This window comes from Mus pahari, chromosome X (assembly GCF_900095145.1).
Source record: "Mus pahari chromosome X, PAHARI_EIJ_v1.1, whole genome shotgun sequence".
NCBI classification, from domain to species: domain Eukaryota; kingdom Metazoa; phylum Chordata; class Mammalia; order Rodentia; family Muridae; genus Mus; species Mus pahari.
In genome coordinates this window covers 86,767,248-86,789,544 of record NC_034613.1, presented here as the reverse complement: position 1 = coordinate 86,789,544, position 22,297 = coordinate 86,767,248, and the positions used below count along the sequence as shown (strand labels likewise).

General features: G+C 41.2%; 1 protein-coding gene across 1 annotated transcript in view; it reads right to left on the bottom strand.

Moving 5' to 3' along the window:
- Positions 1-927: 927 nt before the first annotated feature.
- The window catches only part of Kif4a (kinesin family member 4A), a 101,857-nt gene continuing 80,487 nt past the window's right edge, over positions 928-22,297 (bottom strand). Inside the window, exons 20-30 of the mRNA XM_021188789.2 lie at positions 16,296-16,451; positions 16,081-16,181; positions 14,202-14,331; positions 12,925-13,095; positions 12,299-12,406; positions 11,283-11,360; positions 10,684-10,782; positions 10,055-10,240; positions 3,278-3,394; positions 1,570-1,692; positions 928-1,361 (exon numbers count right to left, since the gene is read on the bottom strand). Coding sequence (XP_021044448.1) covers positions 1,155-1,361; positions 1,570-1,692; positions 3,278-3,394; positions 10,055-10,240; positions 10,684-10,782; positions 11,283-11,360; positions 12,299-12,406; positions 12,925-13,095; positions 14,202-14,331; positions 16,081-16,181; positions 16,296-16,451 — 1,476 coding nt within the window. The 3' untranslated portion in view covers positions 928-1,154. The remainder of the gene's footprint in view (positions 1,362-1,569; positions 1,693-3,277; positions 3,395-10,054; positions 10,241-10,683; positions 10,783-11,282; positions 11,361-12,298; positions 12,407-12,924; positions 13,096-14,201; positions 14,332-16,080; positions 16,182-16,295; positions 16,452-22,297) is intronic.

Here is a 22,297-nt window from a genome sequence, read left to right as displayed (position 1 = left end):
GAACTCAGAAATCCGCCTGCCTCTGCCTCCCAAGTGCTGGGATTAAAGGCGTGTGCTACCACGCCCAGGTCAACCTTGAACATATTTTAAAAAGATTGGTTTACTATGTATACAGTGTTCTAACTACATAAATGCCTATAAGCCAGAAGTGGGCACCAGATCTCATTACAGATGGTTGTGATCTACCATGTGGTTGCTGGGAATTGAACTCAGGACCCCTGGAAGAGTACCCATTAGCTCTTAACCCCTGAGCCGTGTCTCTAGCCCAAGCATTTTGTTGTTGTTACCGAGAAGCAAATACAGTTCTGGCAGGCATGTAAGGATGGGGATGCTCAGTAAATGTAGAAACTAGCTTTGTCAGTGTCCTTCTTCCCCCTAGAACAGCAGAGGTGCAACACCCTAAGAAAGGGCATGGAGCTGGGTGAGGTGTAGCTCAGCAATAGAATGTTTGCCTGGCATGTCTGAGCCCCTTTGCTCAATCCCTATCCCTGTAAACAAAACAAACCGCCAAACAAAAACCTAGGCAGCCTTCCCAGAAAAAGGAAGTATGTGTGTGTGGGGAAATTGGAATGGATCTCTTTAAGACTTCCCAGGGGATGAAGAAAATATGTTGGAATTATTTCTTCCTCTAGCATAGAAGGATCTCCTTCAACTAGTAGATGAGCTAAGGTTTATTTATTTATTTTCTTAACATTTTAAAAATGGTACATTCACTTCAGTAACACGTGTGACAGACAGTTGAAGGGTTTGTCAAGTCTGGCATTGGAACAGAGCAGGAAAGCTCCCTGCCCAATTCCTGAGGTGTGGTAAGGGAGTCGAGCCAGGACTCCATCTTACTCAAGACTCTGCCATGAAGCTGACGTGATCATGAGAGAAGAACATGTCCGCCTCAGTTCCATGAAGAGACAATTCGACTGCTCACAAAGAGTGAGCTAGATTGTATTGGGGACTCATCAGGCAGGTCAGTTGGTTCTCACTCCGGTAGAAGGCTTAGATAGTAAAGGCCAACACTCAGCCAAGGTCCTCTTCCTTTCAGGGACACTTTTCTCATTTTCTCAATAGCAAGACCTAAAACTACAGAAGTCATTAGTGCTCTTCCCGTCTGTGCTGCACCCTCGGATGGTGTCCAGGGCGGACAGAGGAAGACACCAGCCCTAACCTAAGTGGGACTCTTCTTGGATAGGAGAGCAGCCAGAGAAGAAGCTCGTATTGCTGGCCAGAGCTCGCTTCTTCTTCTTTCCCAAGACCTTATTTTCTTGTGATTCTGATGCTAAAGGTTTCAGTTCTGGGTGGTCAGAAGAAGAGACAAACACAGGCTGCTTCAGCTGCACCTGATCGGCATCACACATTTCTTTTAGGATCTAAAAAAGACAGAGACAGAAATGAACACATGGGGCCCAGCTGAGCCACTACAAAGGCTCTCCCCTACAACTGCTCTTTTTCATAAAACACTCCAGGCAGTGCACAGCAATATCTTTCCCCACAACCATCTCCCACAACCTCCTATCAGAGCTAATGCAGAAGAGGATGCGCATATAGTTTTTGCAAGTCTTGCATTTAGCCACTCACCTTGCTACTGGGAGTTGCGCAGACAGGGTGGAAGAAGCTTAAGCCTGAGGTCACCTCTGTGGGATCTTCCAGTTTGAAGGAGTTTTCAGAATCTTGGTTTAGCACAATAGTATCTGAATTGTCCTGAAATCAAGCAGATAGGCTTATTATAATTTAGCCACCCGAGTTACAAAACAGCCTGGTCCTCTTTAGGCGGGTAGCTCCCAGCTCTGAGGACCCGATCAGTCAATTACTCAAACCAAACCTAAGGGAGCTACTGTTTGGAGAAACCATAGGGCTTCCCATGCTCTGTCCCCAAAGGTATGGAGTCATGCTTAAGAGGCAGACTCCAAGGACCTGTGTAAGTCTGCAGTGAGATATACTATGAAGGAAACTTGGGTCAAGTTGGGTGTGGTAGCATATATCTGCAATCCTAGAACTTGGGAGGCTGTGGCAGAGGGATGACAAGTTTGAGTCCAACCTAGGGTATTTAACAAGCAAGACCTACTCTCAAAACATAAAATAAAACAAAATTAGGCCAAGCCTTGATTATTTCTTTGATTAAAGTTCTATTACCTACAATAGCACCCCGGTGGGAGGCTACCTGCATTAGTAATCCTTTCTGACAACAAAACAAAATCCAAAGGACAGAAGTCACTTGGGTCACAAGGTGACTCTGGTAGAGCTGGGATTAAAACTGTAGCTGTTTGTAAGCCAGAGGTTTCATCTTAAATTACCAGGACCAGCTGTGTATCAGGCAAGTTGAGTCAGTTTGCCTCTGGATTTTACTTTTTCTCTTTTGTAAAATGGAAGCTTTGGCCCATGTCAGTGATTTTCTTTAACTGAAATCCCGAGGGAGGGAAAAATAAGTGAAGAGCACGTGGCTTTGAAGGAACTGGCAGAGATTCTTTCATGCAGCAGCTTCAGGGTTCTAGAACCCTAAATGAAAAAACCATGAAAACAGGGAGCCCTCCCAGGCCCAGCGATGCGCCTGACATTTAGCCTGACCGACACAGAGCTTGCCAAGTTAGTCCTCTGGTGCTTCCTTAGAAGTCTTTGAAATGAAAGGCCCAAGCCAAACTGTCCCTGTGTAAATGTTTAGGAAGTGCATGCTGGATGCCTGTTATACTGTACTTGGTGGGAGCTGTAGCAAAAACTTCTTGCCATGGCCACAGGCAGATCTAAGGAAAGTTCAGTGATAAAGAGCTGTAGTGAGTAGGAAAAAAAGAAGCAGCAAGCACATTTTTATTTCTCAGACTTTGCTCTTCCTAGGAGTGATATAAAGAAAGCTGCAGTTAACTTGGCCCACAGCAGTGACCAGTAGATGAGATTTCTGTGGGTCATTTCCTAGAGCCATGGAATGCCTGGTTCCCTTAGGGTCTCAAGAGCCCAGAAGGATTGACTTCCTGTCTGGAAGCTGTCACCTCATCACGTGGCTTTCATGCTTCCAGCTGAGCCTCTGGACTAGTTTGATCCTGTGTCCCTAGCTACCTGTAAGTTCTTGCTTTCCTGTTCCTTATTCCTGTTTCAAAAATCATACCGAAGCTTCTAAGCAAGGTTGGCAGTGAGGGTGGGGAGTGCATACCTGAGGACTGAGCCTCTTTCTGGGTGCAGAGAAGAAAGGTGGGGATTGCTGTGTAGGAGATTCCAGGTTTCAGGGTGGAAAAAGCAGGATAGACACTCCAGAGAGGTTCAAAGGGACAGTAAGGAGCAGTAATACCGTTCCTACCTGGTTCTGATGGCGGTTGCGACATTTTGTGGGGTCACAGCTGCAGGTCACATTACAGTCTGACTTTTGCTTTCGGCATCCACATTGCTTGTTCCCACACCAGCCTTTGCAGGAACACTGCAAAACAGGTTTGTGGAGGAAACATTACTGAAAGGATTAGATGGACGTTTTAAAGTACCATTCCTCCACATGCAAGTTTTTTTTAGAAAGAAAGAAAAGTACCATCATCTTGATCAAATTCGTCCTCTTTATTCCCTCCCTTCATTTAACCCTAATCACCAGAAAGTTCCACAGGCTAATTACGTGCAGGTTTTACAAACAAGTCAATGCTCTATTTTTGGGAAGTATAGCTGAAGGAAGATAGGGGGCTGTCCTAACACCCTCATGCGTATCAGGTAAACACTAGTCACCACTTCAAGGGCAAAGCCCTGTAGGCAGCATGGTAGTACAGTTAGGTTTATTTTAGGACTACTGAGTCAGAGTTTTGCTTAACTCATTATATTTTGTTTCAATGCGCATTTCTACATCTTGTCCAGTGTTAGCTAGGGCTAACACTGAGCACTAACTCATCTTCAATGTATCACTAAATAGAAGAAATAAAATCCTTTATATTTGAAACTGCAGTTTTCACAGCATATTCTCTCTCTCTTTCTCTCTTTCTCTCTCTCTCTCTCTCTCTCTCTCTCTCTCACACACACACACACACATACACACACACACACACACACTCTTACAGCCAGTTTACAATGTAGCCATGTTTATCAGGCTCTAACAATAGCAGAAAGCTGGAAAGATGAATAGTTAAGATAACAAAAATTACAATCCAAAAATATTTTGACAGGGCTGCAATTATAGACTCAAAGGAGAAAGAAAAAAAATACAATAGGGATAAAATCATGTCTGGCATTTAAGTCCCTCTAAATCAGTTGCATAAGGACAATATGTGGGGAGATCTAGCTTTAAAGTTCTCCATATAGCAGGTCATGGCAGCCCAAACCTTTAATCCCAGCACTCGGGGAGGCAGAGGCAGCCAATTCCAGGGCAGCCAGGGCTACACAGTGAGATACTTTCAGAAAACCCAAACAACCCCTTCAAATCCCCAACAAAGATGAATCCAACAGTCCGGTGATTAAACAAGACCTGCAGGTCAGTGGTGGCACACACCTTTAATCCCAGCACCTGGGAGGCAGAGGCAGGCGGATTTCTGAGTTTGAGGTCAACATGGTCTACAGAGTGAGTTCCAGGACAGCCAAGGCTACACAGAGAAACTCTGTCTTGAAAAATCAAAACCAAAAAAACCCCCCAAACCCAAGCAAGCAAGCAAGCAAACAAACAAACAAGACCAAACCCCCAAACCCAAGCCCCAAGGCCTGAAATCACAACTGTCAGCATTTTTTTCTCTTTATATCTCTGTGGACTCATCCTAAGTTTATAATAAAATTCAAGATCTTAGCTGCTTTTCACACGAGAATGTTTGTTCTGTTTCTATAAAGGAAACCATAATAACATCTTTTTTTTCTGATTAGGATTTTAACATATAGCAGTATAAAATTTGAAAGCCCAAACCATGATTTCAATAGCTGTATATGGTATTCCATCATCAATTTACTTAAGTAGTCCCGTAATGTTAGATATTAAGATAGTTTTGTAAGGAAACATTTGCTATTATAACTCATGTTGCAGTGAATATCCTTGTACACAAATAGAATCTAAACTCTATGTACAGACAAGACCCTCTACAGCTGACTCAACTCCACCTAACTTTTACCTTTCTCACTCCTCAACATGGGACAGTGACAATGGCCTTCTCAGGTACTCTGAGACACAAAGCCCATTCTTTCCCTGAGGACGTTTCATTGCCTCTTCTCCTTCCCCCCTTGCCCCTCACTTTGTGACTCTGGCCTGTATCACATAGTCCAGGCTGGCCTTGAATGTGCGATTCTTCTGCATTGGCCTCTACAGTGCCAGGATTCCAGGCGCCTGGATCCTCATGTTGTTTCGATCTTATCTTAACCATCTCTTTGATTCACAAAGAGCCTTTGCCCTCCCCATCATCCCTATGAAGTCACCATGACATTTTTTCTTCTCTTCTGTATCGCTGTCCAGAACTATTTTGTTTTTCTGCTTACTATATTGTACTGGCTGGTTTTGTGTGTCAACTTGACACAGGCTGGAGTTATCACAGAGAAAAGAGCTTCAGTTGGGGAAATGCCTCCATGTGATCCAGCTGTAAGGCATTTTCTCAATTAGTGATCAAGGGGGAAAGGCCCCTTGTGGGTGGTACCATCCCTGGGCTGGTAGTCTTGGGTTCTATAAGAAAGCAGCTGAGTAAGGCAGGGGAAGCAAGCCAGTAAGTAACATCCCTCCATGGCCTCTGCATCAGTTCCTGCTTCCTGACCTGCTTGAGTTCTAGTCCTGACTTCCTTGGTGATGAACAGCAATGTGGAAGTGTAAGCTGAATAAACCCTTTCCTCCCCAGCTTGCTTCTTGGTCATGATGTTTTGTCCAGGAATGGAATAGACTAAGACATATGTCTTTTCCTACAAGAATATGTTCACAATGACAAAGTTAATCGTTGTATTCTCAGAAATAGTGCTCATTCCTGGCACATAGCTACTTTCACTGAATGAATACAGCAAGTTCTGTATTGATGGCTATTTCTTTACTATATGTATAATTACCGGATCAAAGAATATAGAAAGTTTTAATATATGTGTTCCTGAAATGAGCATGATGGGAATATTTTTAAAGTTTCTGACAATATTTTCAGGTTGCTCTCCAGAGTAGGTGTACCAATTTACATGTCTAATAGTATTAAATAAGAATGCCCATCTTACTCTCCTTTATCAACAAGATACATCATAATACATTTAAAAATCCCTCTAGCTACTTTGAGTAAGGCAGGAGAAAGGGAAGAGTTCTACTGTAGCCTGGGTCCTTTGTCCACTTGTGACTCATGTAAAGGCTTCAGACATGCGCACTTTCACCCTGCCAGCACTTCTCTATTTCATCTCCTGGGATAAATATCACAAATGATATCTCAAGGACTGTCATGAGTGCTTGGACTTTTCCATAGCCAAGACCCAGCGAGATGATTTATAGATTCGTATACTTCATCTATCTGAAAGCATTTTCTAAACTCCAGCTGCCATGGACTTCTGCTGTTGCTAATCTTCAAAGGAGCACAGGGTAGTTGGTAGTGGTAATGGTATAGTTGAATGCTCACGACACACTTGACAGATTGGCATTTAGGTCACATGAATGTCACACACGTAAGCTATAATTTCATCTTATTCTCCCTCATTCAAGGAAGCAGATTAGAACTCTACCAAAACTGCTGGCAACCCACCAGCATATCTCAAGGAACAGCGCAGATGGAAAGACTTGCTGGTTCTCAGCAGGGGCTAGAGAAATCTCTGCAAGGGCTGGAGCATTGGCTCAGTGGTTAAGAGTGCTTGCTGGGTTTTCCAAGGATCTGAGTTCAGTTCCCAGCATCCACATCAGGTGGCTCATAACCAACTGTAACTCCAGCTCCAAGGGATCCAATGATCTGTGTTCAAGCACCTGTACACACATGGCATTCATCCATCCACAGAGATACACAACACATAACATAAAACAAAGAAAGGAAAGAAAATAAATGAAATGACATCTTGAGGAAGTGTTCTAAAACGCCAAATTCAACCTCAGATCAATTCTAGTCAGAACACCTAGAGGTAGAGAGTCCCAGGTTCTGTTTTAAAGATTTCCCTTGAGAAAAACTAGGGTTGAGGATAACATTTTACAGTCTGTAATTCTAATTCAAATGTGGTCAAATTTTAAGTTCAGAGAATACCAGGGTAGGACTTGTTTACTTCTAAATTTAACACTTGGCACGACCATGGAAAAGTCACTTTCAAGTTTAGCTCTTCTCTTTATCAGCAATCGAGACAAGAGGATCCATTTCCTTTGGGCACATGGCAGCACACACCTGCACAGGGAGGCCCAGGCAGGAGGCCAGGCTGAGCCACATAGGGAGTTCAAGGTCAAACTAGTACTGTAAGTTCTTGTCTCAGAATACAGCAAAAGTAATAAAGATTTATCACCCATCCCCAGGTGATAAATGAGAAATATTTAATGACGATTCTACTGCCTTAATAAAAACATCATTATCTTATTCCTCACAACTGATACACAAACACACATCACAAGTGATATATATACATACATACACACACAATATAACATCATATAAAGGTACTATTGTTAAAATTTTGACTAGTTCTTGGATACACAAGACATTAGTACTGGAAGTAATCTATTCTGCTTTCATCTCTTCATTGTACACATAAGGGAATGCAGGCTCAGGCAGAGCAAGTGCTATTGATAAATTCCAGACTAGATAAAACCCATGTCTATTTAGCTTCTGAGTTGTTACTCTGTCTACCATAGCATATGACCTATCATTTAGGGTCTCCTTAGTGAGAAAGCCATCCTTTTGGTGCCTGCTATAGTATCCTTTTTAGTTAGCAAAAGATGGTTAAACAACAATAAAGATGGTCTTCATGTATATATAACTAATGTGTCTTCCCAGCAATCTGATCAAGAGTGGACAAAGCATTTGCATATTGTGAGGTTATTAAATAGGAGGAATAGAGTCAACTTAACCTCTTTAAAGTTCAGGCATACTCACTTATCAAGCTAAAAAGCATCATTTCACAGTGTTTTAGAAATTGCATATCATTCATATTAGGTAGTACTTCATTACAATATTTGCTATGCTTCAGTATTTTCCTTTTAAGTTGGAGCAACAGTGTTTATCTATTAAGCTTCACACCTGCAAACTCCTTTCCAAAGGAGTTAGGTCCTTCTGATCATATGTATGCTTCTGAACTCTGCCTCCTTAACTTAGATGGCCATTTAATCTACAGTCAGCTCACACTGCTACTGCAAGTCTAATAGTATAAATGTTTGCTGAGGAAATAAACAAAAAGGGGCCTTGGGAGATGGCTTTGCCATTCAGAGAACTTGTTACCTTTGCAGAGGACCTAGATTTGACCCCCAGCACCCCAGCTCACAACCATCTCTAACTCCAGTTCTAGGGGATCTGACGCTGTCTTTTGATCTCTGCAGGCAGCAGGTATGCATGTGGCACACATACACCAGGCCAAATGCTCACACATCAATAAAACCCAAAGATACAAAAAAGACAGCCGGGCGTGGTGGCACACGCCTTTAATCCCAGCACTCGGGAGGCAGAGGCAGGCAGATTTCTGAGTTCGAGACGAGCCTGGTCTACAGAGTGAGTTCCAGGGCTATACAGAGAAACCCTGTCTCGAAAAACCAAAAAACCAAAAAAACAAAACAAACAAACAAACAAAAGACATCCATGCCCTGCTTCATTTTGTATGAGTGTCCCAAGTGTGTGGTTTGAGTCTCTGCAATATAACATTTATCATGACATTTCTACCGTGGCCCACAGCAGCAGTCACCTTCCTCACTGTCATCTTCTCAATCTGTACCTCTTCTGTTTGGCCCTAAAAACCAAACTTTTTCTTCCTAAAAAGCCAATTCTTCCTGAGATGAATGAATGAATGATGATGGCTCAAGTTCTAGATATGTTTCTTTCTAGTCCTCTGTTGGAATTCCACACTAACACGTTCTCCATGTGGCTTACTTCAATTCAGCATTTGGTTTTAGAACTCTGGTCCAATCAAGAGTGCTTTGAGAAAGCTGGAAAGTTAAGTTAGAAGCCATTCTCTAAGAATGTGGTTACAGGGCACAGGTGGACAAGTGGTGATGAACCATAGCCTTCCTCTACATGAAGGATAAACGGGGCTGAGAAGAAAGAAATTAGGGAAACAACACCCTTCACAATAGTCACAAATAATATAAAATACCTTGGAGTGATCCTAACTACTGCTTGTGGACGTTGTACATCGTGGTGCGGAGCCTAGTGCGCACCACGATGTACAACGTCCACAAGCAGGGGGGGGGGAGTGTATAGGGGACATTGGGGTAGCATTTGAAATAAAGAAAATATCTAATAATTAAAAAAAGAAATTAATGTTCTAGTATAAAACAGTTGTATTTAGCAAGTGTGGAGGAATAGGATTGTGAAAGTTAATAAAGTGCACCTTGAAGTCAGAATGTTTTTGAGCTGGGCATGGCATTGCAAACCCACTTGTAATATCAGCACTTAGGAGGTGCAGGTAGGAAAACTAGTAGTTCACATCGTCCTAGGCTTCAAGTGATTTCAAACCTAGCCTGGGATTTTATGAGGCACCATCTCTAAATCAAATCAAATCAAATCAAACAAAACAACCACCTTTGTTCCTTAGAATTGTGAGAAAAAGAAAAACACTGATGATAATTTGTTGTGGTGACCTTGGACAAATTTACTTCCCTCTGTGGGTCTGAAGTCTATCTGTAAGAGGCAAATAATAAATACCTCTGCAGATTTTGAAATGATTATTAAAAGGTGATATGTGATAATAGTTGGTTCAGCTATAAAAAGGCTATACAATATGGGCTGGGATGATCACTTGGGGATCAGCTTCAGTGAAATGATCCTGAAAAAAAATCAAAGAGAGCCAGCCAATTTGAATGCTCAGGTACCTGCTGGCCTCATATGTAGTCCATACAGAACTAGTCCAACAAGTCTCTGTCAGTGGAGTCAATGCCTCTGAAGGAACTCCAAGGAGTTAGGATGCAGGGCAGGGACCAATTAGAGGCTCAGAAGCTGTCCCAGTGAGAATTAGCCTAACAAGGAAGGGGTGTTAGAGCGTTGGTTCATACCCCTTGGATGCTCTTCTTGGACACCTTGACTAGTTTTGTTGGGATCCACTCCTCATCAGCATGGTCGTCACTGTCCTCATTGTGCTCACTGTCCTGCTCAGTCACAGAAGGCTCTGAATAATACTGCAGCTTCTCAATGGTGAAGCTTTGCTCTAGGCATTTTTCCTTAATGCTGCAAGGTTTGAGCTACAAAAAAAAGGAGGTAGTTAATAGTTTTAAAATACATATGATACGCCATCTTCTCAGTAACTTGCTGGCAGTTATTTACAGAGATTTCAGACTTCTTAAATATATTCCACTTGGTTTTGCTAATCACAAAAAATTCTGCTTTAGCCTTGCATAGACTTTGATGAACTAGAAACTGGAGGCTACTCAGTCTGAGGGAGGAAGAGAGGAGTCCTGGTTTAATAAGATAAGCATCTCTGGATGGACAGCCGAACATAGCTCTTCCGCTCTTTCTCAGCTGGGCTACAGAATAACTGTGCACGATTGACCCCAAGAGCCTTCTGAGGAAGCTGGACGCCTGTTTTCCTTAGAATTGTACTCTAGTTTTACTTGGGACTCCTTCCTCTTATAGCTTCTGACAAACGGCAGGTTTAATACAGTCACTCAGGCCTGAACATTGTTACCTTAGGTGGAATATATTCAAAGGAAGAGTCTGGAGACTGGTGGATATTTCTTGTGAGATGGGGTTTCTGATTGCTGGCTACTTGGAGGAGGGTCAGTTTCTGTTTGAATAGGAGAGACAAAGTATATAACGTTAGGGCAGATTTGGGGAGTATTCATGGCTAAGCCAAAGATTTCAGACCTGAGCTAGCTTTCTTGTATTGCTATACACGTGAAGCCCATGTGAGCTGTCGAAGATGTCTCACTTTCTGTCGAAGAACTCTCACTTTCTCAGATCACTACTAGAGTCAGGAGGCTATACTTTATTTTATTTTTTATTTTTCTTTGTGAGTTTTATGAGACACAGTCTTACTATGTATCCTTGGATGGCTGAGAGTTTACTATGTAGACCAAACTGGCTTCAAACTCATTAAGATCAGCCTGTCCCTGCCTGGGATTACAGGTATGTACCAACATGCCTGGCAAAAACTTGTGTTTTTAACACTTTGAAACGTACATGGCTGGATCACACAAAACTGGCACAAATATAGTTATCAAAACTGAGGGCTGCTTCCAGTGCCCGTCTCCAGAGGCTTATCCAGTGGGTGGGAAGTCGTCTTACCTGCTTGATAGCACTGTTCTCTTGGAGAAGCTGCTGATTTTGCTCACACACTTCTTGCATCTTCCTAAGCTCTTCCTCCTATTTCCAGATTGCACAGTTATAGGTGGGGTTATTTTGGGTCCACATAAGAGTCACTAAACAGCTCAGATTAAAACACTGCTTTCAACTGTCTGGTAGCTGATGTTTTTTTTTTCCTCTGTATTTCAGTCCTGAATACACTCGAAGGAAGCAAACATTCTTACCCTTTCCCATTCCAACCTATGATGTGCATAGTGCCTAACTCAAGTTGCTGGCAGTTAAGGTAACAGGAGTCTGGTTATGTCTTAAGGTGGGAAAAGCTGAGGGAACCCGGGAGACTGACACTACGTGCAGGAATAAGACTCTACGTTGGACTAAAGTGGTGCTCCAACATGTTTCTAAAGGGCGTGGTGCTCCCAGCCTTTAAAAGAATTTTAGATCCTGGACATTTTAGTAACATGTCAGGCCTCAGATCAGAACAAGCTCAGAGAGGTACATTTGAATGCCCTTAGGAATTTTTCGATTTATTTTTATCATTTTTTTAAATTATGTGTATGTGCCTTTGAGTGCAGATGCCTGCAGAGGCTGACAGCCAGGTTTGGGATTCCTCCTGGAGCTGGAGTTACATGCACCTGTGAGCTAACTGACCTGTACCGAGAACTCAAGCCCTCTGCAAGAACACTAAGGGATCGCCACCACAAAGCCCGCTTCAGCCCACTGCCATCAAGATTTTAAGGAACTACTAGATGAGTGTGCTTCTTCAGCTCTAGAGCTTAGGGTTAAGGCACAAGAAACAGGAGTCCTGAGTATGACACCGGAGGCTTCGGTTTTAGTCCTGAAAGTTAGGCGATTCTTATTGGAGCTGCGCTGATTTTCCCCTAACCGGATCCAACAGGGCCTCAAAGGAGTAAAGGCTCTGGTTTGTCACGGGTTAGTCACTTTGTGCTGCAAGCGCCATGTCCCAGATGAGTCAGGAGTCTCCAAAACGTTTTGCATACCTGACATTTCAGTGTGCTCAGCAGCTGCTGCTCCTTTTCACTAACTGACTCCTCCAGCTGCTTCTCTGTCACCTGGCATTGCTGCAGCTGGCTGAGAAGGTACAACACCTAAGGAAAGAAAGACACAGCACACGGTGGGGGAGGGGGAATATCACAGGAGTAAGGGGAAAGGGTGTTCTCTAGCTCAAGCCGTGGTCCATGGAACTTCCTTGTGAGTTAAAGAGGAAGAATGTCTTGTCTTTCTCATGGTCCAAAGTAATAAACCTAGCAGAGGTGCTTCTCTGCATGTTAACCTTAAAATTTGAGCCAGTGGTTAAGAGCCACTTAGTTAGACAAGTCACTTCTGTTTCTGGTTACTTGCAAAATGTGGGAAAGACCACATAAACTTTTGAAGGAAGCTTCATGGGCCACTAGTGCCTGTTTATTTTTCAAATAGTGACAGTGCCTCAATATAGTCCAGAATGGCTCTAAATTTGAGATGATTCTTCTTCTGCCTTACCTTCCCAGAGTGCTAGGCTTACAGGCATCAGCATCATGTCAGGCAGATTCTACCCCTTTTAAAAACTAAACAACCAAAGGCAGTGGCGGCCCGTGCCTTGCCGTAACTCCTTGTCTTGCTCAGTTACCTTTTCTTGGTGCTGTTGCTCCACTTTGACCAGCTCTTCTTTTAACTCTGTCTCTATCTTAGCAAAATGATTTTGCTCCTCAAACAGCATCTTCTGCACTTCAATACAGCTGGCCTTGCTCTGATTCAGGCTGCTTTCAAGCTTGCTCACCAGTATTTTGGAGGAGACGAGCTGAAAAGATAAGAGAAAGGCATTGCATTTGCAGAAAGTCTATCTTCTCTCATTCTTTGGGCAGCTTTCTTGAAAGAGTTTGAGAAATGTGCTTCCAAGAAAGTCTAAATCCATTCTCATTTTCCCCCATGTCATGTAGATTCTAATAGTGAACTGAAACACTACTACTGGCTTTAATTTTTTATTTTTGATGTACATGAGTATTTTCTGCATGTAAATCTGTATACAATATGTCTGATGCCTGCAGAGGCCTAAAGAGGGATGTCAGATCACCTAGAACTAGAGTTACAGATGATTGTGAGCCACCACATGGGTGCTAGAAATCAAACGTGGGTTCACTGAACCATCATCTTTCCAGTCCCCTAAAAGGACTATTTTATTCCTAGGCCATAATTTGATATTCATTCAAAGACAGGGTAGAAGCCACAACTGGGTCATTTATCTGTTGCTCTGTTTCAAGGCAAGAATAAACCTAACACAGACAGTATCTGACAATTCCAAAATTCTGAAACTTTTAAATAGGTCTTAAATTTTAAAGAGGAATTCACAGGACCCAGCTTATTAGTCAATTCTGTCTCAGAATCTCTGTTCACATGTTAGAGCTCGTAGACATGATTGCTGAAATTGTAGATCTTTCTAGATATACCTCTTTAGGCACGACCAGTATCCTGTACTGACCTACTTTGGTTTTTACTACTAGCCCAGATAATGAGCAGTATTCCTAAGACTAGTCAGGATTACTTAGCAGAATAAATCTGTTAGCCCAAGACAAAAATGTATAAAGCATAGCAATGTGGATTCAGGAACTATATTGCTTGGGTGATAACTCTGATTCATCTTCTGACAGTTTATGATGAACCCATACATTTAAGATCAGTGAAGAAAGCTGGGTATGGTGGCATACACCTTTAATCTTAGCACTCTGGAGTCAGAGGCAGTCAAATTGGCTTGGACTTACTACTAACCACTGCTTACTCATTAAAGGCTTTAGTGTTGGTTTCACTGGGGTTTCTACCATGAAAAGTAGCTACAGCACTAAGAAAGTGTCCCTTTGCACATTATACTTCGAGCTCCCTTAGAGCTGTTGCAAAGAAGAATGGTTTTACCTCTCCCACTAAATACTTTATGGCACATTTGGCTTCGAGAATTGTGGCAATACTCTCCCAGCGCTGTTTCGGCCGGTCTTCACTTTCAGCATCCAGGAGCTTTTGCTGTAGGTCCGCAATCTGTGCACTCCTTCAAGGGGGAGAAGAGTGAGATTTACTGTCATCAGCCTTGACAGCAAGGAGAAAGGGAGGAGCTATGAGTAGAAAAGGAAAAGAATTTTATGTATGGAATGATCAGTTGCAAAATAAGCCACCTGACTCAAATTTTATGTGGTATTTCCAAACCTGTAACAACAAGAATCCCAAGGAAATATCCAAATGGCTTTAATTTTATTAAATATTGGTTGAAATAAATAGAACATATACATTGAAACTTAGAAAAAAACTCCACCTTTTATTTCTTTCTTTGTGCATATATAGGTATAGGGGTGAGCACATCATGGTGTGTGAAGTTTCTGTTAGTTCTTTGTCTCATTGTTTTCTCAATTATTTTGTTTAAAGTCAGGTCTCTGTATACTGTATTGTATTTGTGCTGAGGCCTGCCCACCTAGCAGAGCTGGAGCCATTTTGTTCCATGCCCACCAGCTATTTCATCTTGTTGCTGCAATATGCCTGCCAGTCACTGACATAGAAAAATAACTTGACTCAGAGCAGGGTCAATGCTGACCACATACTGTTATGTTCTGTATGTTAGAAGGTTAATCTTAAATTCTACACCATAAGCTTAAGGTAGGACCCATCAAATTGAAGGTCAGTATGAACTGTTATGTCTAAACTGGCTTGAGTCAGAGCCAGCTATCAGCAGCACTTCTAGCACCCGCATATGAGCTCATTGTGGTTTTTATGGTTCTGGCCTTTCTAAGCTGGCCCTGAGAACTGTTCCGTGTGCAGCTTTCAGCTTTCCAGCCTGTGCTATTGCCCCAGTCAATCAGTCTTTAGGTGAGTTTAATAAATCATTGTTCTCTGACTGGGATTGGTGTTTGTATGGTTTGTGCGGCAACTTCTGGACCCCAACAGTCTGATTATTTTGTTATTTTTATTTTTTTGAGACAGGGTTTCTCTGTATAGCCCTGGCTGTCCTGGAACTCACTCTGTAGACCAGGCTGGCCTCCAACTCAGATCCACTTGCCTCTGCGTCCTGAGTGCTGGGATTAAAGGTGTGTGCCACCATTGCCTGGCTCATTTTTTTTCATTCCTCATATATTCTAGTTTTTAACCTTCTGTCAGATGTGTAGCTGGCAAAGATTTTTTTCCTATTCTATAGGCTGCCTCTTCACTGGAATGATGGTGTCCTTTAACATACAAAAGCTTTTATTTTTTTATTTCATGAGGTCCCATTTGTCAATTGTCAAAAGCAGGTACTTCCAGCGTTCTATTCAGAACACCCTTCCTATGCCTCTAAGTTGAAATGTGTTCATTCTTTTTTCCTCTATTGAATTATGGTATCAGGGTTTTGAGCTATTTGGAGTTGTTTTTGTACAACAAGATAGAGGATCTAGTTTCATTCTTCTACATGTAGCTAAGCAGTTTGAACTATACCATTTGTTGAAGTGAAGATGTTGCCTTTGCTGCAATGTGTACGGTTGGTCCCTTTGTTAAAAAGTTTCTAAGGATCCCCAACTTCATTTTACATTTGTAAGGTGGGAAGAATGGCACTTACCTCCTCCAGCATCATAACGACAGTCTGGCACAATGGATCTAATCTGTATAGCACAACAGAACTTTGAACACACAGGTTCAAAACACTGTTAGGTTCTTTGGGGGTTTTTTTCCCTGTAAAAATCTTTTGAAAATGAAGGAAACTCTTGAAAAACTGGATTGATGCTACCTATTCGGATTCCAGGCATAACATGTCATGTTTCAGATATAGCCTCATTACCTGAGCTCCAATTCGGTCTCTAGGCTTTCAATCTGCTTGGCAATAGAATCTTCTGCTCCTGAATCTTGACTATGTATTTCATCATATGAAAATGTGCGCCTCTGCAAAAATAGTGTGCAAGAAGGGGAGATTTAAAAGGAAAGAGTCCTCCAGTGCAGTGAGGATTTGCTGGAAATTCCATGTGGTTATTGACAGCAGGTTCTCATGACACTTACTCGGAGTTTAGGAGGTGGATTCTCTCCAGATTCTCTTTTCTCTTTGAGTTGTGCCACATCCTGAGCCAGGATCTTTCTCTCTTCAAGAAGGCCATTCAGATGCCGCTTGGCTTCCTCAGTACTGACCATAACCTCAATTTCATTTCCAAGCCAATTCTAGAAGAAAGATCAGTAATGTGTGAGTTGGGGATGAGAATGACATGGGCTACACCCAGTTGAACTTAATTTCCCTTGGACCAGAGCCTATGAAAAGCAGAAGTGAGATTTTTATGTGTGTCGATGTTACTAAAACCATTCCCTCTCTAAGAACTGTTATCAGTAGTATTCCCAGTCACAGAGGCTTTGTATAGCAAACTTTTCTCTAGCTATCCTACTACTATTTATTGTTCCCTATAATATTTGATTTTTTTTTTTTTTGCCATTCACTAGTCATGACATGTTTAAAGGAAATGGTGGATAAGGGGCTGGAGAGATGGCTCTGCAGTTAAGGGCACTGTCCACTCTTCCAGAGGACCCCCGTTTTGTTCCAGTACTTACGTCAGGTGGCTCGTAAGTACCTTTAACTTAAGCTCCTGGGGACCTATGCCTCTGGCCTCCCTCAACCATCTGCACTCATGTGCAAACAGCCACATGCACACACATTAAATACAATGAAATAAAATAAAGTGTAAATAAAGTAGATGGAAAGACTTTTAAAAAAGAAGATATAATTATCTTAATTGACTTTTTAGAAACAGTAACTTTGAAGGCTGGATATAGCTTACTGGTAAAACTCACATTCAAAATGCTATAAATTTAACCCCCAATACCAAAAAGGGAAAAGGAAAATAACCAACCAAGCCAAAGCAAATAGCTAAATAACTAATCAACCAACCAACAAACAAACCACAAATTCAAGTTGGAGAAAGCTCTCAAAGGAACAAGACCTGTGCAAACTCAAACCAGACAACATTCTAGGGGGTGGAAAAAGGGCTTAAAGTCCTGGTGCTAAATGAGGAGCTATGGACAGCTATCTGATGATGAAGAGTTAGTGTGCTTTAGCTCCTGGTAGGTAGACTACACCCCTATGGATGGCCACACAGCAGAGTATTTGGGCAGCACAAGTTGGATTGGTGGGGTTAAAATAAAAACAGGGACATGAAGTTGGTTGGGTAGGGAGTTGGAGGTGAGTCTGATGGGAGATGGCAGAGGAAAGGTGCATATGATCCAAATACATTATACAAAATTCTCAAAGTATTAGTAAAAAAAATCTAGACAAACAACCACCTCAAAGTCCCAGTGATCATTCCTGAGAATATTTAGGCTGATGACAAAGCTATAGTATACTAATTAGTGATAAAAAGAAAGTTGGGGTGGCCAAATTTGTATCAGATAAGTAGAATCCCTACATAACAATACTACCATGGATAAAAGGGCCCATTTCATGAGGGAGAAAATAATTCTCAATACAAAGCATCCATATCTGTGAAACAATTATCTTTAAGCCAAGAAGACAATCGAAGCAACAATTTAGTATTTATGAGAAACACACTTTAAAAATAAATGCATAATAAACTAAAATTCAAAGGGTGTAAAATCACCATGCTGACACTAATCAAAGAGAGCTGGAGCATATGTAGCAGAGGATGGCCTAGTTGGTCATCAATGGGAGGAGAGGCCCTTGGTCCTGTGAAGGCTGTATGCCCCAGTGTAGGGGAATGCCAGGGTCAGGAATGGGAGTGGGTGGGTTGGGGAGCAAGGTGGGGGAGGGGGAGGGGGAGGGGATAGGGGATTTTCGGAGGGGAAACTAGGAAAGGGGATAACATTTGAAATGTAAATAAAGAAAATATCTAATTAAAAAAACAGGGGGCTGGTGAGATGGCTCAGTGGGTCAGAGCACCTGACTGCTCTTCCGAAGGTCCGGAGTTCAAATCCCAGCAACCACATGGTGGCTCACAACCATACGTAACAAGATCTGACACCCTCTTCTGCAGTGTCTGAAGACAGCTATAGTGTATTTACATATAATAAATAAATAAAAGCAGGACAAAAAAAAGAGAGCTGGAGTGATTACATTCCTAGTAGAGGTAGATAAGGCAGGCGTGATGGCGCATCCCTACATTGTAACACTCGGGAGGCTAAGGTAGAGAGCATCTTGGCACTGAACCTCAAAAATTCTGATTCAAAAAGCAAAACAAGGGGTTGGAGAGACAGTTCAGTGGAGGACTCAGGGTCAGGTCCTAGTACCCACAGAGTGCCTCACAACTGTCTGTGACTCTAGTTCCATTAGACCCAAGGCTCTCTCCTGGAGGGGCACAGAAGCAAATGCAGGCAAACACTCAAACACATAAAATAAAGGCAAGAACTTCAAAAAGCAACATGAAACCAATAAAAAAGAACAGGCAGATTTTAGAATAAAATATTACCAAGAATAAAGAAGTTAATTTCATAAAACTGAAGAAGGCAATTAATTCTCTTTTCTTTCCATCAAGACAGTCTTGCTATGTAGCCCTGGCAGGCTTGGAACTCGCTATGTAGAACAGGCTGAACCCAAATTTGGTATGATTCGCCTGCCTCTGTCTCCCAAGTGCTGGGATTACAGACATGAGAGACCTTGGCTGGGTGAAGCGAATCCCAGAGCTCCCACGTGGCACATGTTTCACAAGGGGTAACAACATGGCTCCATACTGTGCTATGAAGCAGAAGTCAGCATTTTTTGATATTGTGTCATATGTTTTCACATTCCATCATATGCACAAGATACCTATTGTGTCTCATACTTATACATTTTGTTTGTCATTTTCAGTATTGTATTTAAATACATTTCATTAGATCTTAATCATTTAGCAGACTTTTTGTTAGACCATTTTGTCCAATTCTAGGTAATGTGTGTTATACAAGGCCAAACTGTGCATTTTCAACTTTAAATATTGGTGTTTATATTTATATTAACCATATATATATATATATATATATATGTATATATATGTATATATGTATATATGTATATATGTATATATGTATATATGTATGTATATATATATAAAAAAACAGTGATACAGCTTATGAAATTTCTGTTAATTATACTTTGTTTTTTACTTTTTCTTGATCAGGAAAGCCAGGGGCTTATGAAAAAGTCAACTCTTTTCTTATAGATGGTTATCATGAAAGAGTTGATGTTTATGTATATTTTACCATAAAAAATTTAGTTAAATGTAATGCTTTTTGAAATAGGGTGCTACTATGCAGCCCATTTTGTGATCCTCCTGCCTCAGTTCTCCAAAGTTCTAGGGCCTATCAAAATTAACCACAATTAAAAAACAAACGTCACTCCTGAATTTCTCCTCTGGTCTTTATTCATCGTTTCCTTCTGCTTACTTTGTATTTCACTTGACTTCCTTCGCTAAAGAACAGGTAAAGTATTTTCCCCTGAGTATATCTGTCAGGGTGTTTTCAGGGGAGACTAGGTGTGAGTGGGTGGACTGAGTTGGGAAGATTTACCAACAGTGTGGATGGCTACCACCCCGACCAGGCTGGAGTCCCAGCTAGAACAAAAGTGACAAGAGGGATTCCTGTCTTTCCTGGAACTGGGACATGGAAGCTTCAAGCACTTTGGTCTTTGGACTCCAGGACTTCTATCAACACCCCCAGATTCTCAAGCCTTTGCCTGTGACCGAGAGTTACACAACCAGTTTCCTGGTTTCGAAGCTATCAGCCTTAGACTGAACTGTGATACTGGTATGCTGGATCTCTAGCCTGTAGATGAACCACTATGGCCCTTTTGACCTCCATGACCATGAGAGCCACTTATCATCATAAATCTTTTGTATAGATTGGTTCTGTTTCTCTGGAAAAACTAATACAATTTAAAATTATTAGTTGGGTGTGGTAGTTGGTGACTGTCCTCAGCACTATGGAGGCGGAAGCAGGAGGGCTACCACAAGTTAGGGACTAGCCAGCCTGGGTCCACACAACCAGTCCAGACCATCCTTTGTCTACAGAAAAAGACAAAAAAAAATATTAGTCAAAAGCACTTAAGAACTGACTGGATTAACTAGCCATAGTAAATCTATGCAACAGAATATGACTCGGAGAAATAGATATGCCAATAAAGAACAAACTATTGATACAAACAACACAGATGACTCTCAAATGCACCACATTTAAAGAAGTCACATTTTATGTTATTAATGTCAGTTATGCCTTAATAAAATAAATTGGGTAAAAAAAAATGTTATTTGCCCTCCTAGTAGGCTAACACATGCAAACTGTAGGTTATTTTAATAAAGGAAAACTCCTGAAAAAATAAAATCAATTTTTAATAAAAAAGTATTTATTTTTATGTATATGGGTGTTTTGCCTGCCTATGTACCACATGTTTTCTTGGTATTGGCTGGGGCAAGAAGAGAATGTCTGTCTCCTGGCTTAGAGTTACAGATAGTAAAGATGTGGGTGCTGGGAACTGAATCTGGGTCCCCTGGAAGAACAACAAATGCTTTTAACCACTGAGCCACCTTTCCAGTCCCCTTCATTTACATAAAACCCTTAATATTCTTACATCTTAGCTATACATTCTATGAAAGCCCAATCGAACTTGTAGTAGACTTGTCAGAAATGTATAAGCCAATTCTAAACTTCAGATAGAAATGCACAGAACCTGTTTCTCTAAAAGAAAAAAGAATGAAGGACTTACAGGATTTACACAATCTGATGTTCTGAAAATCAAGGGGATAGCGTTTGACATTTTAGTAGTAGCATAAAAGTAGGCATGTAGATCAACGTAATAGAATTTACAAATAGATATGCAGGCATATATTTCTGACAGAGATACCATGATTAAAAATACACAGTTCAAGAAGAAAATTCAAGGAGGAAATCTTAGCAATCCTGAGTTTACTAAAGATCTCAAATAAACACAAAGATTATGAATCATTAAAGGCAAGGATCAGTACAGTGAATGATATCAACTAAAACCCTGCCTTGGGGATGGTGTTGCATGCCTGTAATCCTGGACCTTGGGTGTGAAAGATTTACACAATTTGAAGAGTATCCGGAGTCTAACTCTAGCACTAGGGAGGTAGAGGCAGGAAGACCAAGAATTCAAGGTTATCCAATAGCTACACAGTGAATGAGGCCAGCCAAGAATACCCAAGGCCTGTCCAACAAAGAAAAGTAAGTAGCTAGCTTTGGGATTCAAAAGATTCTATTTAAAAATGAATAAAAACAAAACAAAACCAAAAGGAAAGTCACAGCCTAAGGAAAAAAAAATTGTAAACCACAAGGTCATCTGTTAGGTAGATTTCCAAGTTATAGAAAGAATTCAAATTTTATAAAAAGTACAAGCCAATCAAAAGAAGAGAAAACATTTGGATATGTTACACAATAAAACACACACACACACACACACACACACACACACACACACACACACACACACACACAAGCAGGCTGAGTATGGTGGTACATGCCTTTAATCCCAGCTCTTGGGAGGCAGACACAGGTACACCTCTGTGGGTTTGAGGTCAGCCTGTTCTACATAGTGAGTTCTAGGATAGTCAGGACTACACAGAGAGACCCTGTCTTGAAACAAACAAACAAACAAACAAACAAGAAGCCAAAGAAACAAACAAAAAGCAAGTAAAATAAGACATATATGGTTCCCACAAAAACTTGGTATTCAGCACAGTATCTGTAATAGCCCAAACTGGAAAGAACTCAAATGACCACCAGTAGGTGATCAGAAAAGTTAAGGCATATCAATACAACAAATGGGACGTCTCTCAGTAATAAAAGTAATTTATATATGTAATCATATGGACGAACATGAAAATAACTATGCTGAATAAGAGAACCATGTAATTCCATCTTATTAAAATTATAAAAGTTAAAAAAAACCCTATAGTGACTGAAACTATAGTGACTGAAAAATCTCTTTTTTGCTTTTGCTTTTTCTTTCTTTCTTTTTTTTTTTTTTTTTTTTTTTTTTTTTTTTTTTCGAGACGGTTTCTCTGTATAGCCCTGGC